Here is a 27,199-nt window from a genome sequence, read left to right as displayed (position 1 = left end):
ATGGGAGATGCCATGCCGTAGCAGGCTGTAGCACGCCGTGCTGTGGCAGGCGATGCCATGCCATGGCAGCTGTGGCACTCTGTGCTGTGCCAGGCCATGCCATGGGAGATGCCATGCCATGGCAGCTGTGGCACTCTGTGCTGTGCCAGGCCATGCCATGGGAGATGCCATGCCGTGGCAGCTGTGGCACTCTGTGCTGTGCCCGGCAGGGTGGCTGCGGAGAACCAGACGAGCCGCAGCCAGGCTGCGCTCCGGCAGCAGTATGAGGAGCGGCAGCGGGAGTCGGAGCACGTCTATGAGCTCCTGGAGAACAAGATCCAGCTCCTGCAGGAGGTGAGTATCAAGGGATGGTGGGGGCCAGGGAGGAGCCACGGGCTGCCTGGGGACTCACCCTGGTGCCATGCAGGAGGCCAGGCTGGCACGGAGTGAGGCCGAGCAGGCCACGGCTCTGGCCAGAGCTGAGGCGGAGAGATGCCGGGAGCTGACAGGGAAGCTGAAGGAAGCAGCGAGGACAAAGCAGGAGGACAGGGGCGAAAATGGCTGTGGCTCCATGGCCCAGAGGTAGGTGTCCCTTACATGTCTCCTCTATGCTGCCAGCCTGTGTGCCGTGCCAGTTCTTGGGGACTACCGAGGGGCTTGTGATGTGCATGACTGAGGGGCTGTGCATGTCTGGTGGGATGCAGAGGTCCCCCTATGGAGAAGGGGGGAGCAGTCCTGAGGCTGCTCTGCTTTGCCCCAGAGATTGACCTCTGTCGGCTGTCCCCAGTGTCATCCCAGGGCCATCCCAGTCCCTGAGCATCCCATGCCCTTTTGTCACTTTCAGGAGAATCGAGGAGCTGACCCAAGAGCTGGCTGCCAGCAACCAGCTCGTGGAAATGCTGTCAGCAGAGAAGCGTGACCTGCAGCAGTGCCTGGAGGGGTCTCCGGTCACGGAGGGGCAGGTAAGTGGGCAAGGGTGGGGAGGCCCCAGGGAGGAGTACATTCATCCAGGGCTTGGCTTGTTGTCATCCCTGTCCCCTTCTGGGGCTGTGGCCAGGGCTGTGCTGTGTTCAGCCTGGCAGGGTTGGGTGATTGCCAGGAGCTGGGAGGAGCAGGGGGGCTCAGAGAACACGGTGTGAGCGGTCAGGGGACAGGCCACCAGCCTGTGCAGTCCTTCTGAGGGTGTTGGTGCCGCTTGCTCCCGTCTGCCATTTAAATCCCAAGTCTTAAAATACTCCTGGCAGCCTGGCATGGTGCCAGGCAGGATTTCGGGGCTGTGAGAGATCAGAGCGGCATGTTCCTGGCAGCTGCACAGCTCTGGCCACGCTGGGTGTTGGTGGCAGGGCGCTGTCCCCAGCAGCCGCGGGCTGTCAGTGCGTGAGCTGCCTGTGCGGTGCTCCTGCAAGGGACGCTGCTGTTCGCACGGGCTGCTGTGCGGGTGCTGCTGGCACTGCGCTGCGGGGACTGCCCACCCACACTGCCTGCTGCGGCTGGGCACTGGGGCACGGCACTGGCACTGGGACAGGTGCTGGCAGTGGGACGGGGACGTGGCACAGGCACTAGGGTGGGAACCTGGCACTGGGACAGGAACTGGCAGTGGGACGGGGACTTGGCACAGGCACTGGTGTAGAGACGTGGCACTGGGACAGGCACTTGCATTGGAGCCAAGCACTAGTGTGTGTGTATGTGTGTGGCTCTGGCACTGAGACTGGATCCCTGCGCTGTCGCGTCCTCATCCATCACTGTCGTCTCTGTCGCGACACCCGGCGGTGCCCGTGTGCCCGGGCGTGGCGCAACCTTCCACTACGCATGCGTAAGCGGGCGTGGCAACTACATATCCCGGCCGGCGTTGCGGGCCCTGCGCATGCGCGGGAGGCTGGGCTTGGCCGCCATCTTGAAATCTGAGCCAGAAGCCGGGCGCCGCCGTGGCAGGAGCATCCTCGGCTCGGGGCGGTGGGGCCGGGGCGGGACGGGCAGGGGCAGCCCGCGGTGAGGGGCAGCCCCGGGGACGGGGACTGTGAGGAGAGAGGGGCAGCATCGGGGGCTCGAGCTGTGAGGCGAGGGAGCAGCATCGGAGGGGCGGGGGGGCCAGCCTAGACTAAGGGGGCAGCCCAGGTGTGGCTGTGAAGATGTGAAGGACGTGGTGTAGGGTGGGATGTTTCTGTTGCATCAGGAATCCCGGCGTGTGACCACCCTAAAAAGAGGGGATTGGTGCGGTGGGACGTGCCGCCGGGCTCAGGGGTTGAGGGAGATGTGCTGACCTCGGGAAGGTCTCCTGAGAGCCCGTAGGAGTGGGTTTGGGTGCCGGGAGGGAGGGAGAGAGGATGAAGGAAAACTGCCGGATCTGCGGCCGGGAGCTGTGCGGCAACCAGCGGCGATGGATCTTTCACACGGCGGCCAAGCTGAATCTCCAGGTGCTGCTCTCCCACGTCCTGGGCAGGGAGCTGTGCCGGGACGGCAGGTCCGAATTCGCCTGCAGCAAGTGTGCCTTCATGCTGGACCGCATCTACAGGTTCGACACCGTCATCGCCCGCATCGAGGCCCTCTCCATCGAGCGCCTGCAGAAGCTGCTGCTGGAGAAGGACCGTCTCAAGTTCTGCATCGCAAGCATGTACCGCAGGAACAACGACGACTCCAGCACAGAGGACAGGGCCGGGGAGGGGACCGTGGACCTTTCCAACCTGCCTGATGCACGGTACGCTGCCCTCCTCCAGGAGGACTTCACTTACTCTGGGTTTGAGTACTGGATGGATCAGGAGGAGCATGGCCTGGAGCCGCACAGCTGCCACGGCTCCGAGGGGGCAGGGAGCCGCCCGCGGCGCTGCCGGGGCTGCGCTGCCCTGCGCGTGGCCGACGCCGACTACGAAGCCATCTGCAAGGTGCCCCGAAAGGTGGCCAGGAGCATCTCGTGCGGGCTGTCCAGCCGCTGGTCAGCCAGCATGGGCAACGAGGAGTCGTCAGTGTGTGATGTGGCCGAGTCCACCAGCTCCAGGGTGGCTGTGGATGGGGACAGCATGGAGGAAGGCACACCTGCATCCTCTCTCGAGTCTCTGGACACCACCGTGGAGGCCAGCCCTCCGCAGCAGAAGGATGAAGATGCAGATAAGGGAGTGAAAGGGAATGGGAAATGTGACGATTTCTGCGACGATCGCATGACCCCGAGCTCTTCACTGAGCGGGAACAGGCTGGAGCTGGCCCTCAGTTTGATCAAGACTTTGGACTACAAACCCCTTCAGAGCCCCCGAGGCAGCCGACTACCTATTCCTGTGAAGTCCAGCTTGCCCCCTCCCAAGCTCAGCCATGACTTGGCAGATGGCAGTGCTTCTGCTGGCTTAGCATGTGCTAGTTCTGCCTTCCTGAACACAGACAGAAAATCGTTTTCCAGAGCTCCTTTGGGCCTTCCCCTGGAAATTTCAGAGCTGCAGGAGCTGTGGGATGACCTCTGTGAGGATTATATGCCGCTGCGGGTACAGGTAGAGGTCACAGTGCCGCCCTTCCATTGAGCATTGTCCTCGTGGTCCAGTGCTGAGCCCTCTGGGGATTCTTCAGTGCTGAGATAATGCAGACAGCCACATGTGGCTGATCAGGGGCTAAGAATAGGCAACTCGGTCCTTTTTAGGTGTGCTGCCTCTCTCCTCAGTCATTCTCTTGTCTCCTGTTTCCTCCCAGTGTTCTGGGAAATGAACCTTCCCCTCCTCCGTCAGCCCTCCCTGACAAAGCAGCCTCCTAGGTGGGTCTAAGGTCTTTGTCATTTTCCTGCTGAGAAAACACCAGTTTCACTTCATCTTTAAGCTTAAAGCGTGGCTTTTATCCACAACTAAAGGGAGTATTTTAAGCTTCTGGGCATGTGTTTTCCAGCAGGTGTGTTTTCTTTGTGCCTGAGTAATGGTTGGAGTGTGGGGAACGCCTGCCTCCAGCCCTGCCTGTGCAGGTCAGGCCTCAGACCTGCCGAACGTGCAGAGCCACCCAGGCATCTGTGGCGTGTGCCCTGAGGAAAAGGTGTTTTCCTTGCAGATGGATTTGTGCCAGAGGATGACTTTAGGGTTGGTATTCAAGATAATTGGTTTATTTTCTGATCCTTTGAAAAGATCTGTCAATTAGTGGCAGGTGTTGCTGAGAGGGGATGAAAGCTCCTGCTTTTGGGATGCTGTTATCTCTTGATAACAGTCCTAGCTCCAGGTTGCCTCTGTTTCGCTGGCTTTAATGAAATGTCCTTTAGTATGCAGTCAAAAAGCCAAACTCACTTCTTTACCACGTCCAGTAATGAATAGAAGGCTTCAGTCAGGTTCAATTCTGGAACATCCGTGTCAGCCTAATTGCATTCCCATTAGCAGCCTTAGTGCTGCCTAATGCTGTGGGTAGCCCGGGGGATTAGGAAAATGCTGTTTATTACTATGGCAACTGTGGCAGTGCTGAATTGCTTTTGCTCTTTAGCCGGCGGCTTGCTGTCCCATCTGCTCGGGCGTTTCCCGGAGCTGTGTGCTTTTTTCCATAAAAGCCTGCTCGAAAAACGATGCTAGGGAGGAACGTAGGAAAACTAGTTTTCATCTGGAGCACAAAGGCATGGCGCTGGCAGCCGGCAGCTGAGGCTGTGAACCAGGGCATCGTGTCTCATTTGCCGATGGTTCTCGCTGCTTGGGGTGTGTTTGCAGGGTAAAAATGGGCTTTCTTTGAGCAGCGTGGTGTGTTTGCAGGTTGGCTTTGTGTCACACGTGGCCATCCTCTTCTAGGAACTGTGTTTTGAGGAGTTTCTTCAGCCTCTGCCATCCGACCGGTCCTGCCAGGATTTTATCCTGCGGGATTTTTTACTGCCGTGACAGCAGCAGGTCTTCAGCGCAGGGTCTGGCTGAAGGGGGAAGGGCTTAATCCTTCGGATGGCTTTAAGAGCAAAAATGGGAAGGCAGATGCAGCTAGTAGGCTGAATACTTCTTGCACAAATGATTTTTCTTTCGGTTTGTAAAAGAACATCCTTCCTGTAAGTCAGGCGCTGCTGCTGTCCAGCGATTCCTGTGCATAAATGTGAAAGGAATATCTAGAATATATAGGACCACAGTTCTCTTACTGCTTTTGCAGTTCTTTAAATTTATGGAGCGTTCTGGTGTCAGGGCATGTGACCTTGTAGGCACCATCTTCCCGGACATTTTCTTGAGCAAGCAGTTCCTCCCCTTCCCTACCACAGCCCCAGGGAGGTGGCACCAAGCAGAGCCTTTGTGAGGCACTCCCGCAGCTGCCTGCAGTGCCCTCCTGACAGCCAGGCAGGATTTCGCTGTGCTGGGCAGTCTGAGCTTGGCAGGCTCAGAGAGTGCCCTGATTATTATTTTTTAAAGTGTTCTGTTGGGGTCAGTGTGTGCTGGGGCTGCTGCGGCTGTGCTGAGGAGAGATTGGCAGTAAAATGCTGATGTTGTACAAGTCGACATGGCTGCAGGGAGGCAGCTTGGGCTTTGGAACTTTGGACTCCAGAGCTGACTCTGCATTTCCTCTCCCTGCTTTAGCTCTTTCCAGGTTTTCAGCCCTTTTTCTTTCTTTTTTTTTTTTCTTTTTTTTTAATGTGAAAATTGAGGAAATGTGTTTTCCTTTTTCCCCCTCTGTTTTAATCAACCTTATTTCAAAATAGCTGCTGTGACAGATTCCAGCAGCTCTCCCTGTCTCATCTAAAGCCTTCTGGCAGAGAAAATTTGTAATCACCAAGACTGTAAGCGTTCACTGAAATTCTAACAAAACATCAGGGTAAAGGGAAGTGTTCCTTCTGTCTGTGAGAGGCAGTGCACAGATCTGAGGGAGCTCCCCTGTGCTGATGGCTTCCCCACAGACAGCATTTCTGTGGCCACTGAGGATGAGGATTCAGCCTGACAGGGCTAATTGGAACTGACTGTTCTGGCTGTGCTGCACTGCCTGGAGCTGGTGCTCATGTGTGTGCTCCAAAAAGCCCTGCCACGTTTCCACAGCCTCTGTGCTGCATCCCTGCAGCCCTTTGCAGGGCTCCCACCTAGAGCAGGCACCAGTGCAGTCAGTCTTGTGTGACTGATAATATTCAGGAATACTGAAGGAGCCCTGTGAGGGCTGCAGAGGGTGGCTGGGATGGAGTGCTGCCCTAAGGAGTTAACTCACTGGGCGGGGGACAGCAAAATTGTAAGGAGGGATGACAAGGGATTAGTGTTGTGCTCAGCCAGCCGGCTCTGGCAGGCCACGTGTCACAAAGTAGGCTGTTTACATTCCCAATAAATGGGTATGTATCATGAAAATAAAATCTCAGCTGTGGCGCTGAATTTGCTTCTGTTTGAGGATTTGTAAGGAATTGTACACGGTGTGGGTGCTGGAGCATGGGAAGTGGTGAAGGAGAGCCCAGAAAATCACAAGTGGAGGGGTTCAGAGCAGGGGTGATTGCCAGCTGGTGGGAAGGATTGAAGGTTGTAGGCTTGATGAAGACACAGGAGCTCAGCAGAACATGGGAACCATTTCACTGTGGGTTTTGAAGCTTTTTTAAAATGCCACCAGGGCACACGGGAAGGAGAGCAGGTTTCAGGAATATGGCTTGGGTGTGGGGAGAAGATCCATCATTAGCTCACAGACAGTGGTTAGAGCTAAACAAGCTGCTGGGCTCGTGGTGCAGCAGTGAGGAGAGACAGGGAGCCCAGTCAGAGCCTTGGGGCACCAGGGCACTTGTGGCAGCTGAGGCAGAGAGCTGCCAGGTGCCAGCCTGCCGCCCTGGTGAAGGGACACACAAGCAGAGTGATGTCTCAGGGCCAGGTAGAAAAGCACACGGGGCGTGTTTAAACCCGTGCCGCAGGGTCTGTGACGGCTGAGAGCTGAAGAGAAGAAGGCAGTGCAGGAGTTGAGCCATTCTCTCATTTCTCACTGGTTTTCTCCTTTCAGAATTTGCAGGAGGAACGGCAGCAGGCAGCTCCAGGTAGCGCTGCAGCAGGGGAGCACGTGGCCGATGTGCGTGCAGCAGAGCTGCAGGGCAAACTCCAGCACTTTGAAGCTGCCAACAAGGTATTTCTTCATGGAGAGCACATGCAGTGCTGTGAGTCTGATGTGGTTAGTGTCAGAGGGTGCCTCCTGGCCTGGCTGGAGGCAGGTACCTGCACCTCTCTCCCAGCAAGGGTGTGTGATTCTCAGCGCTATTGTCTGTCAGATTCAGTTAATAGCATTTGCTTTTTTTTTTTTTTCTGCAGCTGAGCTGCATAAATTTTCCATATTTAATTTTTCAAATCATTATTTTGAGAGAACTTTCCACTTGCCTGGTGAGCCTTCCAGGAGCTGGTGAAGGAGATGCACAGGGCTGTTTCCCTGTCTCTTGGATTTGCCTGGGCTGAGCCTGGTGTAGGAGGGAGGGAGTCCTGGTTTAATTTCTGTTTAAATACTTGGGAAAGAAACATGTATCTGAGTTCTCTTGAGGCAGATCAATAGTAATACATGTTGAGAAAGGTATATGTTCTTAATTATGCTCTTGAACTCTAAGGTAAATTATATCCTCTGGAAAAACAGATTAAATGTGGAAAAAAGTTGTGATGGAATATTTATTTAAATCTGGGGATGGCCGTAAGGTGCTGCAGCTGCCTGGACTGCAGAGTTTGATGGAAATAGAGACCCAGGGCCCAGTAAATGCAGTTAGAAGTGCTTAAACAGGTTAGGGGGAGTGTCTCAGGGAAGAGATAACAGGGCAGGTGTGTCAACGGATGAACAACAGGAGGAAATTAAGTGGCAGTACCAGCTCCAACTGCAGAAGTTGAGTTCCTGAGTAAGTTCATAGGAAGAGGTGGAGGAAGAGGTGTATCATCCAACTTTGAGAATGCTGACAGGCAGCATGTTTAAAAATGCTAACAAGCACTTGTTTAACTGCACAGCATATCCTGTGTCATGAGCTTTATGGTGAAAGCAGCAAACTGTCCTGAAACTGAGTGGGTAGTGTTCTCTTTAGAGTGAGAGTGTCAGAGGGAAAGATTTCTCAGGTTGTAAACCAGCCATGGAGACTGGTGAGAGGTTGCTGGCAGTGGCCAGGGTCTTTTGTGCTGAAGCCAGAACTTAATGCTGAATAAGCCAAACCACTGATTTGATCAGTGAATGTGTAGCTTCTTCATGTTGATATTTTTCTTTCAGATTTCTGGGAGGATTTTGGGCTGAAGCAGCCCCTTTCCTTTTGAGTAAAGAGAAACAAATGATAGAAACTGGGAGGGAGGGCTGTGGGGCAGCCTGAATGAGACTCTCCTGGGACATGTGGGAAGCAGTATGGTCTGTGAACCCAAGCCTGGAACCTCTGCCCTGCACCTGAGGGAGCAGAAGCACTGCTATAAGTGAAGGGCCTTTGTATTTACTCACCGGTCTCCACCCAGCTCCAACAGTGTTTACAAACTCTAGAGGGAGCCACGTTGATCTCGATGTGGTCAACACCAGGGCTGTATGGAGTAAGGAGTGGAGGGAGTCTTAAGGGTGTTTACATCCAGCATTAAGCAGGATTAAATAAATCCAACCTATTTCTGTCTTCAGTTGTTACAGGAAAAGCTGAATGAATTGAATTTCGAATTAAAATCTGTTCAAGAAACATCGCAAAGGCAAGATCGTACCATCCAGAGTCTGAACGAGGTCCTGAAGAGCAAAGAGAGTAAGGTAATAGTTCAGGGCGGGCAGGGTGGTGCTCACAAAAACAGGGAACTGTGCTCTAGCCCTGAGGAGGAATGCTTGAGCCATTGCTTGGCATCCTGCATCTCAGTAAATTATTTCTTGCAAAGCCTCTTTCATGTGGTGCTGAGGTGTCATAATCCAGGCTGGAGGCTTGGGATGGGAGAGTTTGGGCTTGGTTTGCCACTGACTGGGCTTCCTGTGCTTGGGCTCAGACAGAGGAGCTGTACCACATCATTGAAGGGCAGAATGAGACCATGGCCAAGCTGCGGGACATGTTACACAGAAACCGCCTGGGACAGCTGCAGGTATGTCATGGAAAGCCTCAGATACATCAGGTTTCATTCTGCAGGGATCCTGGTTTTTAATCCCTCATGTGAAGAGAATCTCTTGAGTTTCTCTGAACCCTGCTTTTTGGTAGGTGTCGGAGAGCCCACTGTCACCCCAGGAGCAGCAAATGTCACCGCTCGACCTTCAGAACGCACTTTTCTGCACCAAACTGGAGGTGCAGAAACTGAAGAGAGCTCAGCGCCAGAAAGAGCATCAGCTGGCTGAAGCCAAGAGAGCAACCCAGCTCCTGGAGACCACAGTCCATGAGGAAGAGCAGCAGAAAGAGGCAACCTGGAAACACAATCAGGTATGACAGGCACTTAGCCAGGAAGTTTCTGGGTTGACACGACTAAGAAGCACTGAGAGGTGGTCAGTGCTCTGCTCTCATTCATAATTTCTGCTGACAGCAGACTGGGCACTCTTGCCTAACCCCTTGTCACATGTGGCAGGGAGAATTCTCCAACCTCCTCAGTGTCATAGCTGAGGATTAAGAATCAGCAAAGCCCCTTGATAGTGGGTATGTTGTCACTTGTACATCACTGGCTGGTGCAAATGTCCCATCTCTTTTTGTGATGCTCATGTCCCCTGCTGCACAACTTAGCTGTGATTGACTAAAGCTCTGCCTGTGACCCTGGGCAATGAAATAAATTCAAACACCATGGCAGTGTGTTTTGAGATGTGAAAGTTGTAGCATTGCAGGTAGCTGTTCCCACAGCTCTTCCTCAGACTGGCCTACTGTTCATGGCTTTGTTGAAGACTGAATTCCAATAGGTATTTGCCTTTTCCTTGCAGGAGCTGCGTGCTGTGGTACAACAGCTGCAGGCAGAGCTTCAGGACAAGGCTCAGCAGCTCCAGACTTTGGAGTGGGAGAAAAGCCGTGAGCTGCAGGCCCAGGAGCAGAGAGTTCAGCGTTTGACTCAGCAGCTGGCTCACAAGGAGCAGCTTCTGCAGGTGAGATCAGCAGAAAGATCTGACTTGAGCATAATTCAATGGAGTGCCTGATCCTGCTGTGGTATTTGGCCATGCAAAAGTCTGTCTGTAGCTTTCATGCATGTCCTTTGAAGAAAAGAAGGAAGGAGAGGCTTCTGGGCCCCCAAGGTGAGGAATAAGGCACAGGCATCCACGTATCTCAGCCCACAGCAATGCCTGGTGAGCCCTGGCAGAGCTAGTCAGCCATCCCCAGGTGCTGCGACTATCACCCTTTAATGTGAAGGCTAGAGCAAGCATTGGGTGGAGGTAGTTATCCCTGTATGCTGCTCTTCGGGGTGGGGAGGTTTCTGTACTGTCACTTGTACTAGGGGGTGTGTATGTGATCTCCAGGAGTCCAGGGAGCTTCTGCAATGCCAGCAAAGCTTGGAGAAGAGCCCTGCAGCCATGAATGCCATGTTGGAGAAACTGCAGCAGCGTGTCAGTGACAGGGATGCTGCTCTGGAGGTGAGCACATGTTGTAGTCAATGTTTCAGCTGTCCCTGAGGCTCAGCCTTTGGGTTACCATCAGCCCCAGGCTGACCCTATCTTCTGCATGCTCTTCATGGCTCATCCTTTGAGAGGAGTCCCCCTGGCAGGGGGAGCTGAAGTCCAACATACAGAGAGTGTTGGCTGCAGAGCCCCATCACCCCTTTCTGAATGCTCCCCTCTGTCACACAGCGAGCAGTAGATGAGAAGTTCTGTGCCCTGGAGAAGAAGGAGCAGGAGCTGCAGCAGCTGCGTGTGTCCCTGCGGGAGCGCGGCAGTGACCTGGAGAGGCTGCGCAGTGTCCTCTGCAGCAACGAGGCCACCATCCACGTGAGTGCTGGCACTGGGCACAGCCCAGCATGGCTGTGGGGACGTGGTGTTAGACACACCTTCCTGTGAATGCTCTGGGGACAGTGTATGCAGGTGTTTGGCTTTCTCTGGCCTTGTGTGTGGGGCGAGTTCCTCAGGCACTCTTGTTTCTGGGCTCGGCATAGAGGCCACCTGGAGCAGATGGGTGAATCTGTGTGACTCTGCTAGCAGTAGAGAGAGTACTTCCAATTTTGCTTAATTTAGAATTGTGTCCCTGCTTGAGCTGCTTCTGTTGTAATACTCAGAGCCTGGAGAGCCTCCTGAAAGCCAAATCCCTGGAACTGGAGCAGGTCTCAGCAACCTGCCAAAACCTCCGCTGGCTCAAAGAGGAGATTGAGGCCAAATCTGGCAGCAGGCAGAAGGAGCAGGAGGGGATCATCCAACAGCTGCAGACCTGCCTGCATGACAGGAACAAGGAAGTGGAGGTAAGGCCTTAGCTTGGCTTCCTGAGCCTTCAGCCAGTTTGTCCATAGAGAGAGTGGTCCCAAAGCAGAGGCTGCTGCCTGCCTCACCTGAAGCTGTGCTCAGCATTTGAAGGCTGGCTGCTTCTGGCACTTGAACATACCTGTGCCTGCTGACACTGCTCCCTCAGCTACACCCAGGCTGGAGCGTCCTTGAACAACTTCTGGTCTCACTCCTTTCCTCCCCCTTGCTCAGGAGCTTACAGCAACTCTGCTGTGCAAGCTGGGCCCCGGGCAGAGTGAGGTAGCAGAGGAGCTGTGCCTGCGTCTCCAGCACAAGGAGAAGATGCTGCAGGATCTCCTCAGTGACCGGAACCGTCAAACCGTGGAGCACGATGCTGAAATTCGGGAGCTGCTGCAGGCTCTGAGTACCAAGGAGCAGCAGAGCAGAGTGAGTTCTGTGCAGTGCCACAGCAGGAGGCTGAGGTGGGTGGCAGTGACTTCTGTTAAGCAAAGAGAAGCCCTGGAGTGGACTGAGAGAAACGGAGGAGTTTGTTCCTCTGTACGTGAGAGGCTGGTGAGCAGGGAGGGGAGGGCTGCACTGGAGTGGTGTGCGGGGCCAGGAGCAGTAACTGCCAAGCTGGTTTACAGAGCGCTTGGAGTGTCCAGTGACAGATGAATATTGAGATGGTTTCCCTTAGTCTCCAAGGAAGAAGAGGGACCAGGACCCTACCCTGTCATGGCCCTATCCCTAATTTTCCCCTTCAATCAGGTGACTGCAGAGAAGATGGCACAGGCTTTGGCTGAAAGGAGCCATGAGCTACAACTGCTGCGCCAGCACGTGTTGGGGAAGGACCCTGTTGGGACCCAGTCAGCTGGTGCCAGGCCATTGAAGCAGGACAAACAACCCATACAAGTAAGAGTCATGCACTGTGTTTCTCTGCCTTGGGGCTTCAGAAACAACTGGTTGTCAGAGAAAGAAATAGGAGGGAGAAGAGAATGATTGATAGAAATGGAAGTGGGATTACCAAAAAGACTTCCTATAGGAGGAGAAGAAACTGAGGAGCAGGAATGCTGCCTGAATGTTCTGATATTGATTTCACCAGCCTTTGTCACTCAGTGTCTCTTTTTGTTTTGATGGAGCAGTAATTGAATCCCTGGGGCACACGAGAGTATGAAAGACTTCCACCCTTTGACCTTGTAGCATTGACCCACTCCTTCCTTGGGCTGGGCTGCCTTGCTGTATTGTAATCCCCTCCCTGACATTGTCACATTCTGGAGGGGACAAGAGAGCTAAATTTAGGTCTCACTAATTCTTGGCAGAGCCTGCTGGCTGTTTGCTGTCTCTTCCACAATTGGAGTTGATATTTTTAAAGCAGCTTTGCTAAAACCCCCCTTGAGGCTGAGCACAGCTCCAAGGGTGCATATGCCATGGCTCCTACTTGAGCAGCTGTTAATGGTTTATTGGTAAGCTGACGTGTTGGATGTTTTTAAGCAGCTGTAAACAGGTTTCTATTCCCAGCTCTAGAAACTTCCAGGGATGTGTTTTCCTTCCTGCATGGTCTCTTTGGGCCACATCTGAGATAAAGATGAGTCTCCGTTTAAAGAGGGTCTTGCTGCAATTGAGTGAAACCTGTTTAATCTTTACTGTGAAGACACTTGCTGCCAGCAGCTTCCCAGTGCCAAATAAAACAAGGCCAGTGCCCTCTTCCCCACAAGTACAACTTCTGGGAGCAATTCACTTGTTCCTGCTGCCGGGCTACATCCCCTTCATTGTTTTTTCACATTTTAGAGGTGTCAAGAGAACAGCCAGCAGCTTTGCTGCAGTCCTGGAATTCTGGGGAAGCTGTGTGTTCCCCATGAAAATGCAAACCTGCAGACTTTTATGTTTTCAGGAGATACTGCAAAGAGCTTATGGAGCTACAGTCATTGCTGGATCCCCACAGGAAGACAGCAGCTGCAGGACAGAGGGAGGTGAGTGTGGGACAGCTTCTTTTGAGGTCCCCAGATATGACCAGGGCTTTCTGCTGTGGGGGAAACATGATTACATAAAACTGTGGAAGAGTTGAGAACTTTGAACAAGAGAATTTTGAAATAAAGCTCTGCCTCTCTTCTGGGTGATGTCTGAGAATGGGAGTAAGGGGAAAAGAAATGCTGCTGTTGGGTTTGAGGTGAGGTGTTTCTTCTCAAGATCTGATGGTGTCCACTGGAGAGTTTTTGACTTTGTTTCAGGCTGAGCTGAGACAAGTTTGTAACTGTTCTGGGTGTTGGCTTGGGACCAGGACACATGAACTTTGCCAGGGGTGGGACAGCAGGCCTGTGATGTTGCTTTCAGCTGCTGTTGAAAGATCAAGCAAGGAAGAAGAGCATTTACTGAGAAAAAGTGTGAAAGGGAGCACAAGCATTAGGGCCAGAGAGGGATTGTGTGTGACCCTGGGGTCTGAACTGGCACATGGTGTTCCTGCAGTAACCAAGTTGTCTTTGCAGTTACAGTATCAGCAGCAGAACTGGAGAAGGATCTTGTCAGTGCCAAGGAGGAGCTTGAGCTAATGGCAAAGAAGGAGAGGGAAAGCAGGGTGAGCTTGTGATGGAGCCTGTGCTGATCTCCTTTGCTTTTGGGAGACCTTAGGGCTGCCCCTCACTGGAGGTTATGGACCCTGCTCTTGTGAGGGTACCCACAGTGAGAAATGGAGGGCGGTGTCCTGCAGGGGGGTGTTGGCTTTCAGAAGTCCCTGACAGGCTTCTCTCCCCTCTGCAGCGGGAGCTCACTGCTCTCCAGTCTGTCGTGGCCACACAGGAGGAGGAGCTGCAGGTGCAAGCCTCAGATATTGAGTCCTTGACCAGAACCATCCAGATGAAAGAGGACCTCATCAAGGTGAGATGCTGTGCTAGGCTGGGGGAGTTCCCCCTGGGAATGCTGCAGAGGAGTCTCTTTGTTCCCCACATCCTCAGAGCAGTGTGGCTGGCTATACCAGATGCTATTGCTGCTGGTTTGCCTACAACTCTCTGGGTTCCTTTGGCTAGAAGGTAGAGGCCCCAAACCCCCAGACTGTTCTTATTTGGTGTTTTGCTCTTTCTGTACCAAACACCCTCCTTCAAGTCCTTTAATCAGAATGCACCCTTCTTGTGTCCCCTCTTGCTTCTTACTGAACACTCTGGTCAGTGTCTAATCTGCTCTCAGTGCTTTGGCATTTTTTCCTCAGAAGACCTGGATCTTTCCAAACACTGGAAACTTCTGGCAGTTGCATTCCGGGGAGGTTTGCGAAGGTCCAGCTGTCTTTGTTACTGATCCCTTCCTCACTGGGCTCTCCTGCTGTTTGTTTGGTTTCAGGATCTGCAGATGCAGCTGGTGGATCCTGAAGAAATTCCAGCCATGGAAAGGCTGACACAAGAAGTGCTGGTGCTTCGGGAGAAAGTGGCCATAGCAGAGTCCCAAGGACAGGAGGCTACTGGAAACAGAAGGCAACAGGTAGTGTGCCAGTGGGGCAAGCTTGGATGTGTTTGTGTTTCTGCTGGAACTCAGTTACGAGGCTTTGTTTTCAGCCTTTAGATAGGCCAGGATGTGCTTGTTCTTGGAAGCTGTGTGGTTGTGGGAATACAGAGAAGATCAGCTTTCTTTAACACTTGTCCAAAGAGCAGAGGCTTTTGGGAGTCCAGGGATGACATGAACCAACTTGGACACAAGCAAGAGAGGAAGGGGAACCCCCAGTTTGTCAGGGACAGCTAGATAACCTCCTTTGATTTCTGTCTGTTTAAGAGCTGCACCTTGTCTCTCCTCTCCAAGCAGTTGTTACTGATGCTGGAAGGACTGGTGGCTGAGAGAAATCGGTTAAATGAGGCTCTCCAGGCAGAGAGGCAGCTCTATGGCAGCCTGGTGAAGTTTCACACACACCCAGACAGGTAAGTGAGGCTGCCTTGGCTCTGTGCTGCCCTGCTCTGCCAGGGCTGGCATGGCTGGTCCAGTGGGGCAATCCCTGAAGCAGGGATCCCTCTGCAAGTCTGAGAGTTTTCAGTGGAGGAAGAGGGAGTCTAGGCAAAGGATCAGCCAAATGCCTCTTTGAGAGTGCAAGTTTTAGGCAGTCTTTTATCACTGTGAAGAAACTGCAGTGGCTAGCTTTAATGGCTCCCTAAACTGCCCCCACTGCCATGAGATTTCCATCTCTGTTCCTTGGCTTATCTTTTCCCAGCTCAGTTTCCCACCCACACTTGGCCACCTTTCAGAGACTGCTGTCAAATTCTCAGCCAACTGTTGGGTTGATAAGGATCTCTCCAGGTGCTTATCCAGGCACTTGCCTGTCCCCTGGTTTAATCCCCTGCCCTTCACAGGGCCGCAGCCTCTGGGATATTTGAGCTACCTGATAGCAAGGGAGCACATAAGTGGAGTGCTTGGGAAAGTACTGCGGGACAGCTGTGACTCCGAGGGCCCTACCACGGGCTGGGGCCTTTTTTGGGGGTGGCTGCGCTCTGGGGAGGTTGGAGGTGAGGCAGGAGCGGCTGAGCCGCCCGGGGAGCCCCCGGGGCTGTGCCTGGCTCGGTGTCCCCGCGGGCGGGGCCGGTGCGGGCTGCGGCCGGTCTAACCCTCTTCCCTCCTGTGCCGCCGTCCACTCAGCGCTGCGAGAGACCGCGCCCTGCAGGTGGAGCTGGAAGGGGTCCACGAGCTCCGGGGACAGCTGGAAGAAGCTCTTGGAAGAAGTTTGGAGTGTTTGAGCAGGCTGGAGACACAGGGCGCCATAGGAGGTGGGGAACAGGAGCGTGTGAGAGTCCTACCCCAGCATGCCTTCTGAGCACTGGCGCTCGCCCGCCTGCCACGGAAACGGTTCACTAACCTGTCTGACTGACACTGAGCTTTGGTACTTAGTGATGGTACGATAGAACTGGTGCAGGGCTTCTTTTTGTTATTTTTGAGCTGCTTTGGAAACGGCGATCAGTGCAATCCACCTGTGTCTCGTGTATGTTCCTGTCTGACCCACCCTGGTGGCCACTGATGTATTTGCACATTCAAATCATTCCATTTTAGTTATTCCCCTCTATCTCCCTTCTCTACCCACCACCATGGGCCAAATAAAGATTCCCTATCTCTGAAGGAAACACCAGATGTTTTCTGTCATCTCCCAAGTGCATGAGTGTGAGTTTTTGTATTCCCTCACCATTTTTATTCCCCAGTGACCCCCACCCCTTGGGTTGATGGTGGCTGGCCCAAAGGGAGACAGTATGTATGGAAAAGTGTGTTCCAGAGATGGAGAATTCAAGACCTGGGGACACTTGCCTGGGCCTTTTACTCAAGACTTGAGTGTAGAACCAGCAATTCAGTTTATGCTTAAACCAACTCCTACTCCAGTGTTGATGATTTTACTGACTGGCTTTTTTTCCCTAATTGTAAGTTGTTTCAACCTAACTTGCGAATGCCTTCATGGGACAGTTTCCTCCTCTTTTTGACAGATGGTTTGGGGGGACTGAGACCTGTCCCTGCTCCCAGGGTCTGGGCTGGGTCTGCTCCCTTACTCATATGTGTACGTATCCCTTACAAGCTCCATGTGCCCCTTGGGCCATGGACAGGATCCTGTTTCTGAGGTCCTGGGGTCTGTCCCCCTCAGCACCACTGCATACCTTTTCCAGGCCCTCTTCCACCTTCTCTGGGCATGTGAGAGCTCGTGTGAAAGCTGAAAAACAGTAGCAACAACCCTCCAATGACCAGGGCTTCCCGTGCACAGTGGGCTGTGGATCTGCTGTCTTGTACTCAATTGCTTCTCAAAACGGCAGGAGCAAATTTTGCACCTCTGAGCATCCGTGTGTGCTTGCTGGGGAGGCTGAGCTAGGGGCAGGCAGAGCAGAAGAGCTCTGTGGTGCTGGGCTGCACAGCTGGACCTGAGACTGCTCTGCTGCATGGCTCCCTGCAACTGCTTCAGATGGCACTGCCTGTGCTGTGCCTTGTGCTGCCCTGGGGGCTTCTCCTCCCTGTGCCCCACGGGGTGGGAGGCAGCAGAGCTCCCCTTTGCGTGCAGCAGGTCAGCAGTGCCCCTCTGGGTCAGCACTCGGCTGCGCTGTGACCGCAGCAGTTCCCCTGTGGCTTGAAGGGACGCAGCTGGAGCCGCTGGGCAGCTCTGGACTTAGCTTTTCCTTTCTTTGTTTCATCTCGTTCCCTTCTCACTCCTCCGTGTAGCACCATCTTCTCTTCGTCCTTTTGCTTCTCACTTCGTAGAAGCCTTTGTGTCCCTGTTCTTACCTTTCCATTTTCCTTCTGCCATCCTGGCACTGATGCCCAGCTGGCCCCCTGGTCCCTTGGGCACCATGGAGCCCAGGACCCAGCCCAGGCTCCTTGGCATGGCCTGAGAGGAGTCTTGGCTGGTGCTCAGGCATCTCCCTTCTCCACCTGTGTCTGTTTTGCTGTCAATCTGTCCGTGCCTCTGTTAGCATCAGTGCTGTGAAGTGCCCCTTAGGGGCAGTGTTATCCTAGGCTCAGGTGTCCCAGCTTTTCTGGCCTGTTCTTCAAGACCGCCTCTTATCCCTGATAGTCCAGGCTGAGCATTCCCTGCCTGAGATCACCCTCTGTCAAATTGTGCAGTGCTTTGTGCTGTCTCGTAGCTCTTTGTGGAAGTCATTCCTTCCTCTCTGAACTTCCCTAAGGATCTTGCTTCCTGTCCCTTGTTCCCAGCAGTGTGAAGGCTCCTGTGCAGCCCGTGTACCCCAGTATCCCGCTGAACTTCCCTAAGGATCTTGCTTCCTGTCCCTTGTTCCCAGCAGTGTACCCCAGTGTCCCATGCTCGTGGGCTGTGTACAATTTGCAAGCATGTGACTAATTCTCTGTGCCTTCAGGCTGGGCTGAAAGCTGGAGGAGTCTGTGGAAAAGCAGAGCTGTGGCTCCATCTCTCATCTCCTGTGCTGGTGGCACAGAGAGCTGAGCAGCCTGCTGTGCTTCTGCTGTGGTGGGGGTTTCAAGCACCTGGTGACCACCAGGGCCCAGCTGCCCTGCGTGCACACATCTCTGCTCCTCAGCCAGCTCCTGTTCTGCCCCTTGGTTTTAATTGGTTTTGGGATCCCTTTTCCTCGAGAATTGCACTCCCTTTTACTGCTTGGCCCCAGAGCCATGTGGAGCTGTGGGCAGTGGTGAGAAGTGGGATGCTGTGCCCTGGCACAAGGGCTGGTTCTCCCACGTTCCCAGAGCAGCTGTGCTCTCTGTGTGTCACCGTGCTGTGCTCCCTCATCCACGGTGACCCACCTTGAGAGCCTTGTGGCCCTCAGCCCCCCGCAAAGTCTGCGGCCGACAGTCTGCATCCCCTCACCCTTCCGGGCACTGCTGTCACCCTGGCTGCTTCAGCCACCGGCAGGTTGTCCCTGGGGCTCGCGGGGCTGAGCTTTGGCTGTGCCGAGTGCCACCTACAGGAGCCGCTGCTTCCCTGCGCTGCTGCTGTGGCTGAGCGATCCGCTCCCAGAGCAGCATTTCTCCGTGGTGGCTGTCCTTGCTCCCTGGGCCAGCGATGGCTCTCTGTGCTCCCTGGGACACGGCTGCTTCCGTGGACAGCTCCACCATGCAGGGTGATGTCTACCCAGCTTCAGCAATGAGGTGCCCCACATTTTTGCAGCCTCATGGCACACGTGGGTCTCCTGAGCGTGTCCCCATCTATAAGCACAGTGCAAACGCCTGCCCTGCTGCATGGCATGTTCCTGGCTGGTCCTTGGCTATACTTCCTGAGAGCCAGATGCATCCCTGCTGGCTTCCCCTTCAGCAGTGATGTTTGGCATCTCCCCTGGCAGCATCTCTCTGTGTTCCTCTGCTCTGTGTTCTGCCTTGCCTGGCAGCTCCAGAGTTGATGGTGATGGATTTGGCCACAGGCAAAGCAGTTACCTCTCCTTTGGTGCACAGGCAGCTGTGGAACCTGGCCCTGCACAGCCCTAGGGGCTAGTCTTGGACCCTTTCTAAACATCTCTCCCTCTGGGGAGAGGAGGGATTGGGAATATAGCCATCTCCCAGCTGCTCAGACAAGGGGCTCGAGTCCTCACCCAGGGTTTGGCACCAAGGGGACAGGAGCAGAGCTGTGCGCAAGCAGAAAAGCATGATCCCAGCTCTGCCCAAGCTCTCCATGCACATGTAGGGACACAAGTGTCCCTTTAGCTCTGCAGAGCCAGCTCAGGGCTTGCAGAGAGCCTCAGGCTATGCCTGACAGCACGGCTTGGGCGCTGGGGGCAGGGTGGCTGCCCCTGAGCTGCCCCTCCCCACGCAGGTGATGTGGGGTGTGCACCCCAATCCTCCCACCGGGTTGGGGCAGTCCAGCGGGACTCCCTGCCCAGGCTGCTGCTGGCTGTGGCCTGTGAAGCGGCTGCAGTGCGGCAAGCACGAGGCACGGATGGGGAAGGAGCCATTGCCGTGTTCCCATTCCCGGGGCTGTCCCCTCCCTCAGTGATGGGCCAGCACGGGGTCCAGTGTGCAGAGAGGGGGTGGCAGCACCCAGGCACGCAGGGAAAGCCCGGTCCAGCCGGGAGTATCCCAGCACCAGGTGTGTATGAGAGCAGACATTGCCCTGGGGCTGCCCGCAGAGATCATGGGTACCAGCAGGGAGGAGGGGAGGGAGGCAGTGCTGCCACTGCCGCTGCTCTGAGCGCCTTGCGTGCTCTGCTGTCCCCAGGTCAGGCCGCAGGTACACACAGCGATGCCAGCACCAACTTCACCGACAGCATGAAGGAGGAGGCAGCCCGTGGCTTGGCAAGCCAGCAGGTGAGTCGGGGCAGCGCCACGCTGGGAACAGAGGCGGCGGAGCTGGGCACTGCGCTACCTCCAAATTGTGTTCCAGCCCCTTGGAAAACGTCCCTGTCACCCTCTGTCTTTGTGCCTCTAGAGCAAACCCCGGGCCCGCAAGGAAAATGGGGATAGCGAAAGGAACACAGCACCCACCGGGCGCGAACGGGAGCTGCGGGCTGAGGAGGAGCTGCGGGAGCTGAAGGCGCAGCTGGAGGAAGCCGGCTTCTCCTCTGTCTCCCACATCAGGCAAGAGCTCTGGGGCTCTGGAGCCAGGGGTGGCAGTGGCCGGAGAGGGCACCCTGCACCCCGGCCTCTGCCTGTCCTTTACCGTGCCTTGTGCCCCCAGGAAGGCGATGCTGAGCCTGTGCCTGGAAAACGCGGAGCTGAAAGAGCGGATGGGTGAAGCCACGTCGCTGCTGGAGAGCGGGGAGCAGGAGGAGCCGGGGCTGGGCAGCCCTCTGGCCTCTGAGCCCCGGAGGCTGCAGCGGAAGAGCCGCGGCTCCCTTGGGGACCGCCCGGCCGGAGGCAGCGGGGATGGCCCAGGGCTCCCGGCAGAGAGGGGAGCTGTGCCCACCAAACGCCCAGCGCTGGAGGCTCGAGCCCAGGATGACATGCCCAAGAGACCGTGCCCTGGCAGCCCCGGTGGAGGGGACGGGAGCCATGTAAGTGCACAGGGAACCGGGATGGATATGAAAATAGAGATGGGGATGAGGGTGGAAATGCGGAGCTGACAGTCCCTCTTCCCTCCGGCAGGTGGAGAGCTCGGTTCCCGGCGGGGGATGGCCAAGGCTGGGCGCAGAGCTGCGCTCCCAGGTGGTACAGGGCCAGAGGCAGTGCCAGGAGCTGCAGGACAAGCTCGCTGCCTCGGAAGCCACAGTGCGGGCACAAGCTGAGCAGCTGGAGAAATATCACGTCCTGCTCCGTGAGTTAAAAGCCAGGGTGGGGTGGGGATGTGTTCTGAGCCCTGCAGAACTGTGCAGGGGTGGTGAATCCTGCCCGGGGGGGCCCTGAGCTGATGGTACTGCCCAGCAGGTGAACCTCAGACACAGCAGCTCAGCAAGCAAGTGCAGGTGGACTTCCAGGACCTGGGCTATGAGACCTGTGGGCGCAGTGAGACCGAGGCTGACCGTGATGAGACCACCAGCCCTGGTAAGGAGAGCCGGTTTTCCAGGGATCCCTGTGCTCTGCCTCCCTGGCGTAGAGAAGTGACACACTGTGCTCTCTGCAGAGTGCGAGGAGCCAGATGTGTTCAGTGAGACCAGCCTGGGCGAGGAGCTGGGGTCTCCATACCAGCCAGGGATGTCCAGAGTGGGCAAAACTGCCCAGAAAACCATGGCCCTGGAGGATGTGGAGGCCCTGCACCAGCACATCCAGGACCTCAAGGCCCAGCTGCTCAATGCCAACAAGGTGATCCAGAGTCTGCAGCGCCGTGCCCGCTCCATCTCTGTCACCAGTGGCTACACCTCGGGTGCTGAGCGGCCCCTGCCGGCTCCCAAGGCCTTGGCGTCCCCAGCCCACAGCCTGACGGACGAGGACGAGGGCTGGCAGTCGGATGGCCACGGCACGCTGTGCCCCCCCGCCCTGCGGGCACACCGCGACCTGCAGAGCCTGGTGCACCGCGTCGCCCTGCTCGAGGCACAGCTGCCCGCGGCCAGGCATGGAGCCACCTTGCCCAAGGAGCTGCAATCTGCCACTTGGCCAGGGTATGGCCCTGGGGGCTGGGAGCAGATGGGGAGGTACAGGAATTTCCAGGAGTTGCCCGAGGCTGGTGGCTCCTCGTTGCATGGTTTCCCTGCAGGCAGGTTCCTGGGGTGTTTGTGTGGTGGGGCAGAGTCCCAGCAGCGGATGATGCGCAGACTCCCTCCATGGCACTTCGTCCCCGCTGTGTTCTCAGTGAGTCTGGCTGCCCTGTGAACACCCTGCTTGCCCATCTCTCCTAGGAAATACAACTCTTTGATCCAGGCACAGGCTCGGGAGCTCTCCCACTTGCGGCAGATGCTGCGGGAGGGCCGCGGGGTGAGCCGCAGCCTGGCCCAGCACCTGCGGGATGCCCTGCGCTCCTTCGAGGACCTCCTTCGGGGCACTGACATCGACTACTACCTGGGCCAGGGCTTTCGGGAGCAGCTGGCCCAGGGCAGGCACCTGGCTGAGAGACTCAGCGACAAGCTGGGCATCAGTAAGCACCTCTAGGGGGGCAGTGGGGCTGGGTGTCATGGCTGTGTGATGGGTCAGGAAGGGATGCTTTGATGGGTGAAGAGCAGGAGACACTCTCACATTGCGTGCTGTGTGGGTACCTGCTTTGGTTTGTGCTGTCCTGTCCTGCTATGGCTCTGTGTGGGGCCAGGCATCCTGGGGCATGGAGACACTGACTGGCTCTTCTCTCACTTGCTTTTTCAGGAGATCGACAAGATGGGGAGGATAAAACCAGTCATGAACTCCTGGCACAGAGGTACCTGTTTCCAAGGAAGGGTTTGTAGGATGTGTTGGCACGGGCATCCTGAGGTCTATCACTACTGTTGGGGTGGGGGTCCAGGGTGCTCTTGGGGTCTCTGCCTCAGGTGGATGTCCTGGGGCTGCCTCTGCTCTGGGGATGGCAAGCCCCATGGGCACTCTGTGTCTTTGAGCAGCCTTGCATCACTAGTGGGACATGGCACGTGGGGGATCATGTAGGAAAGGGCTGTGGGATGGAGGTCAGACCTAGTGATGGGCCCCCTCCGCAGGCTCAGCCGTGAACTCCAGGAGAAGGAGAAGGTGATTGAGAGCCTGGAGGTGAAGCTGCAAGAGCGCTCTGAGTCCCCAGGTAGTAGCTGCCCACCCTCGGAGTCATCCCACTCTGCCAGCAGCTCATCCTTCACCTCCGAGGGGCTGGAGCCCTGCTCCGATGGGGATGCGGCCAGCGAGTACAGCCAGTGCCACGAGGAGCCTGCCCAACACGCAGGTACCACACGGTGACCAGGGGTCACAACTGCAGTTCCTCTGGACACAGGGACTTGGCTTCTCGTGTGCCAGAGTCCCCAGAGCACCAGGGAGGAGGAGTCTCTGCCAGACTGAGCCAGAGCCAATGTGACACCTCTCTCCATCTCTCTCCTCTCTCCAGGCCTTCACTTTGACTCCTTGTCCAAACCTGTTAGTGCCCCCCTGCCTGCCCTGGCCCCCGGGCTGTCCCCCTTCCTCCCTGCCGGAGCCCCTCCTCCTGTGGCCCCGCCACTCCTGGGCTGCTGCGGGAATTCTGTCTGCTCCCTGGCTGAGGCACAGCAGGAACTGCAGGTGCTCCGGAGGCAACTGGGAGAAAGTGAGCACACTGCCTCTTGGCTTGGGTTTGGTACTGCCCACCCTGCATGCTGTGCTGTGACATGTCATACCTCACCCTCTCCGACCTGCATGTCCTGCCCTTGATCTTCTCCTTCTTCTCTGGGCTATGGCTTTGAGGCTGGGTCCCACTGCTCTGGCTGGGGCACAATGGGAACATATCACCTAGAGAGCACCTGGGGGGTTGGAGGGACCCATCCCAAGACAGCATTAGCCCTCGGTGTAGGCTGGCATATTCCAGGTTTTCTAGGAAAAGGCTGATTTGCTAAGGGGTTGTGTAGGAGTGGGGCTGAGACCTTCCACCTTGTGTCACATAATCATCAAGTCCTGGGAGAGCCCCTGCTCCTCAGGAGGAATAGGTTTGGTTGGGATATGAGGTCAGTGATGGGGGACACTGGACTGCACTGTTGTGCAGAGCAACAAGTGGGGGGAAAAATCAGATGGAGGGAGTGTGCTGCCCCGTTTTTCCTACCTGCTCATTGTCCTTCTCTTCCTTTCTGCTTTGTCCTTTGTGCGCAGGTGTGACACTGCCCATGGCATCAGCAAAGCCCACAGTCCCACTGGGCCCCTTTGGAGAGGGCAGCAAAGCCCCAGCATCGTTCTGCCGACATGGAGCCCTGCAGGGCCCAGCTGAGCTCCCTGGGGCCACCGACACCCGCGGCCTCTGGGACGTGCCCCCGCCTGGCCAGCTGCTCTACGGGGCCCTGCCACCAGAGTACCCCTCTGGCCAGAAGCTGACAGGTATGGTCCATGGTGGAGAGCCCAGGGGCATCCTGCCTGCCTGTGGGGTACTGGGAGGAGATCCAGCACCACAACAGCCGTGGGACAGGGCTCTGCTAGGGAGAGAGGCAGGCACAGCCTTTCCTGCCCTGAGCTGTGTCCCTGGTTGTGGCAGGGGCAGACTTGCTGGAGGAACACCTGGTGGAGATCCGCAACCTGCGCCAGCGCCTGGAGGAATCCATCTGCACCAACGACCGGCTCCGGGAGCAGCTGGAGCGCCGCCTGGCCTCCACCGGCAAGGGCAGCGGTACGGGGCGCACGGGCTGGGGGGCCAGGCCTCTGCACATCCCTCTGCTCACCCCGTGCACAGCGGGGCCCTGGGGAGAGAGACTCAGCGCCGGTCCCCTCCACAGGATTACCCAGTGATGTCTATGCCCAGACACCGGAGCTGGGGCTGCAGATGAGCAGGGAGAACCAGGCTCTGCACGAGGAAAACCGGACCCTGCGGCTCCAACGTGACCACCTCTCCCAAGGCAGGGCTGGGCTAGCATCCTGGGGCTGAGTCCCAGAGGGCACTGGCTGAGTGGGGTGGGGCTGACACCTCCGTGCTCTCTGTCCCCAGAGCTGGCACGGGTGCAGGAGACACTCGTGGCTGCCTGCTCCCGGGCACGGGAGGCTGAAGCAGAGCTGGGCCAGAGGCGTGGGAAGCAGCGGAGGCTGGCAGAGGAGCTCTCCGAGTGCCAAGAGAGCATCCGGCAGCTCCGGGATGAGCGGCACTCTCTGCAGGAGGACAACAACAGGTAAGGTTTGGGGCACTGTGGCCTTGGGGCCACAGGATTGGGAGGGATGACTGGCACCGGACCCACGTGTCACCTCTGCAGGCTGCAGCACTCAGTGACGCTCCTGCAGCAGCAGAGTGAGGAGCAGCACCTGCTCCTGCAGACCCTGCGTGCGGAACTGCATGTCTACGAGAGCCTCCCCGGCCCCTCTGCTGAGACACGAGCAGGTATGGGACCCGTGCATGGCATCCCTGCCCAGCTCCTGCCCTTGGGGGCCCTGGCCCCTCTGCAACCCTTGGGTGGTCCCAGACACTTCTCCTGGGGCAGAAGGTTGCACACAGTGGCCCTGCTGGCAGGCGGAGAGGGAGGGAGGGCAGGACCCCAGCAGCCTCAGGCACGGAGCCACATCTACCTACAGGGGCTCAGATGTTTCTTGTTCCAGGCTGCTTCCCATCTCCTCCAGTGCGCGATGTTGGCACTAACTCAGCAGCTCCCCTCCTCTCCCCACTGCCCTCCGGCACGTCGGTGCTCCGACGGATGGACGGTGGGTTCTGCTGAACTCGTGGCAGCACCCTTGCTGAGCAAGACTGGAGAGCTCAGAGCAGAGTCAAGTGCCCGGGATGGGACAGGGTGGGTCACGAGGGCAGCGGGCAGTGGTCCTCACCTAACCCAGCTTGCTCCGCAGAGCCACGCGGGGCAGACGTGCTGCTGAGGAAGAGCGAGGGACTGACGGGGGCTCACATCGTCGGCCGCCTGGACACGTACCGAGCCCTGGAGCAGCACATCGTGGAGGGAAAGGCCTTGGCCCGGGAGCTGATGTGTCTCACACGCCCAGCACTCGGGCTGCCCAGCTGCCCGCTCCCGGGAAAGGAGGTAAAGCGTGGGCAGGACGGGGCAGGCAGCAGCTGGGAGCCAGATCCTCAGTGTACCGTGCATTACGTGGCTCCCGAGCCCAGAACCAGCTCCGAGGGCTGCAGGGGCAGCTGGAGGCAGGGAGCCTCCAGCCCAGGGAATGCTGCTGGCACTGCCCCGTACTCCCCGCGTACGGCGGGATGGGGGTGCCCCAGCAGCACCTGCTCCCGCTCCCTTCTCCCGCAGGCCCGGGGATGGACGGGCACGGGGCAGGGGCACCTGTGGGGCAGCGCCAGCACCCTGCACGGCATCCTGGAGGAGTGTGTGTCCCTCCTCACTGCCTTCTGGAGCACCATGCTGCCCGTGAGCCCTGCCCAGCACCAGGGCAAGGTGAGCAGGGGCTCGGGGCCGGCAGGGCACTGGGGCCGGGTGCTCACTGCTCCTCATCCCTCTCCTCTGTCCCAGGAGCAGGTGCTCCAGGGCGAGATCGCGGCGCTGCGGGCCCGCCTCTCCGAGAGGGAGGATGCTCTGCAGAGTACGGCCAGGCGGCTGCGCAGCACAGCGCAGCTCAAGGACAGCATGGAGCAGTTCATCGTCAGCCAGTGTACGTGCTCTGGTGGCACAGCCAAGCTGGCCTGGTCCCACGTGCCCCATGTGGCTCCGTAGCACAGGGACCTCACTGGCCCCATCTCTCTCTCCTGCAGTGACCAGGACCCACAATGTGCTGCGCAAGGCCAGGACAAATCTGGAGGTGAATTTGCCCTGACAGCCAGGGGTGGGTGTCCCGGTCCTGATGCCCTGGGGATGGACACAGATGGCACACACCCTGTGGTGGCTGTCGTGGAGTGCTGAGGACTAGCTGGGTGAAGCGTGTGGGGGACACATTTGCCTTGTCTGTCCTCAACTATCCTGTCCATGTCCCCAGGGCACAGTAGTGCTCTTCCTTACTGCCATGTGTCATCTCTTGCCAGGTGAAGGCCCAGCAGGCCCTGCCTGTTGCGTGAGCCCCGTGCAGGGCAAGGAGCAATGGCCAGCATGGGAGAGCCCACTGGCTGATGAGCCGAGCCATACCAGTGGGCTGAAGTGGACCCTGTCCCTGCTGCACTGAAGGCCAGGGTGAAAGGGGTCTGGGGCATCCAGTGCTACACTGGATGTAGTTAGTGGATTTGGGCTGCTGTGGTGGTTGCATGCCCTCCACCAGCCTTTGCTTGGCATGGCAGCAGCAGCTGCTGGCTTGGCCATTGTCTGGCCCATGCTTCAGCACTTGCTCCCTTCCCCCCTCAGTGCTCAGAGTGGGGTGACACAGCCCCCATGCTGAGCACACCCTGCCCTGGGACCTGGTCCCCTCTGTAACCCTGATGAGTCCCTGTCCCTGCTTGTGGATGTATGTATATGTACATAGACAGAGGTATTGGAAATGCGTTTTGGGGACTCCGCACATGTCGGGACCCCAGCGCAGGAGGAAGATGTAAGAAATGCCATATTCTGTTCAGTGGCTGAAGAGTCCCCAATAAAGGTTTCCCTTGGGTTGTGGTGTTTCTGGCATGCCTGTCTCTGCAGCTGTGCTCCCCCTCCCCAAACCACCTGCAGCACAGGGTGCCAAAGGCCCCAGGTGTCCCCAGGGGGTGGCTCTGTGCCCTACCCTAACAACC

The 27,199-nt window shown here is 56.9% G+C and overlaps 1 protein-coding gene across 11 annotated transcripts in view; it reads left to right on the top strand.

The window, feature by feature from the left end:
- The window catches only part of LOC121344306 (myomegalin-like), a 28,646-nt gene extending 1,570 nt beyond the window's left edge, over nucleotides 1-27,076 (top strand). The window contains exons 3-42 of one of the 11 annotated variants that reach the window (XM_041420143.1): nucleotides 210-333; nucleotides 407-561; nucleotides 824-941; nucleotides 6,853-6,972; nucleotides 8,467-8,586; nucleotides 8,814-8,906; nucleotides 9,020-9,235; nucleotides 9,721-9,879; nucleotides 10,249-10,362; nucleotides 10,576-10,713; nucleotides 10,998-11,177; nucleotides 11,410-11,604; nucleotides 11,926-12,069; nucleotides 13,049-13,127; nucleotides 13,641-13,729; nucleotides 13,912-14,028; nucleotides 14,485-14,622; nucleotides 14,938-15,053; nucleotides 15,763-15,890; nucleotides 19,775-19,863; nucleotides 19,985-20,133; nucleotides 20,234-20,549; nucleotides 20,641-20,809; nucleotides 20,920-21,036; nucleotides 21,116-21,590; nucleotides 21,828-22,063; nucleotides 22,285-22,336; nucleotides 22,608-22,825; nucleotides 22,985-23,179; nucleotides 23,716-23,937; nucleotides 24,092-24,223; nucleotides 24,330-24,449; nucleotides 24,539-24,716; nucleotides 24,798-24,922; nucleotides 25,138-25,239; nucleotides 25,381-25,568; nucleotides 25,794-25,937; nucleotides 26,013-26,151; nucleotides 26,252-26,298; nucleotides 26,519-27,076. In XM_041420143.1, coding sequence (XP_041276077.1) covers nucleotides 210-333; nucleotides 407-561; nucleotides 824-941; nucleotides 6,853-6,972; nucleotides 8,467-8,586; nucleotides 8,814-8,906; nucleotides 9,020-9,235; nucleotides 9,721-9,879; nucleotides 10,249-10,362; nucleotides 10,576-10,713; nucleotides 10,998-11,177; nucleotides 11,410-11,604; nucleotides 11,926-12,069; nucleotides 13,049-13,127; nucleotides 13,641-13,729; nucleotides 13,912-14,028; nucleotides 14,485-14,622; nucleotides 14,938-15,053; nucleotides 15,763-15,890; nucleotides 19,775-19,863; nucleotides 19,985-20,133; nucleotides 20,234-20,549; nucleotides 20,641-20,809; nucleotides 20,920-21,036; nucleotides 21,116-21,590; nucleotides 21,828-22,063; nucleotides 22,285-22,336; nucleotides 22,608-22,825; nucleotides 22,985-23,179; nucleotides 23,716-23,937; nucleotides 24,092-24,223; nucleotides 24,330-24,449; nucleotides 24,539-24,716; nucleotides 24,798-24,922; nucleotides 25,138-25,239; nucleotides 25,381-25,568; nucleotides 25,794-25,937; nucleotides 26,013-26,151; nucleotides 26,252-26,298; nucleotides 26,519-26,551 — 5,989 coding nt within the window. In that variant the 3' untranslated portion in view covers nucleotides 26,552-27,076. Of the gene's footprint in view, nucleotides 1-209; nucleotides 334-406; nucleotides 562-823; nucleotides 942-2,110; nucleotides 3,453-6,852; nucleotides 6,973-8,466; nucleotides 8,587-8,813; nucleotides 8,907-9,019; nucleotides 9,236-9,720; nucleotides 9,880-10,248; nucleotides 10,363-10,575; nucleotides 10,714-10,997; nucleotides 11,178-11,409; nucleotides 11,605-11,925; nucleotides 12,070-13,048; nucleotides 13,128-13,640; nucleotides 13,730-13,911; nucleotides 14,029-14,484; nucleotides 14,623-14,937; nucleotides 15,054-15,762; nucleotides 15,891-19,774; nucleotides 19,864-19,984; nucleotides 20,134-20,233; nucleotides 20,550-20,640; nucleotides 20,810-20,919; nucleotides 21,037-21,115; nucleotides 21,591-21,827; nucleotides 22,064-22,284; nucleotides 22,337-22,607; nucleotides 22,826-22,984; nucleotides 23,180-23,715; nucleotides 23,938-24,091; nucleotides 24,224-24,329; nucleotides 24,450-24,538; nucleotides 24,717-24,797; nucleotides 24,923-25,137; nucleotides 25,240-25,380; nucleotides 25,938-26,012; nucleotides 26,152-26,251; nucleotides 26,299-26,518 lie in introns of those variants that run through there. The other 10 variants (XM_041420142.1, XM_041420140.1, XM_041420138.1 and 7 more) reach the window with 10 other exon arrangements.
- Nucleotides 27,077-27,199: the final 123 nt, after the last annotated feature.

This window comes from Onychostruthus taczanowskii, unplaced genomic scaffold (assembly GCF_017590055.1).
Source record: "Onychostruthus taczanowskii isolate IOZ18803 unplaced genomic scaffold, ASM1759005v1 scaffold63, whole genome shotgun sequence".
NCBI classification, from domain to species: Eukaryota; Metazoa; Chordata; class Aves; order Passeriformes; family Passeridae; genus Onychostruthus; species Onychostruthus taczanowskii.
This window is presented reverse-complemented; position numbering and strand designations above follow the sequence as displayed.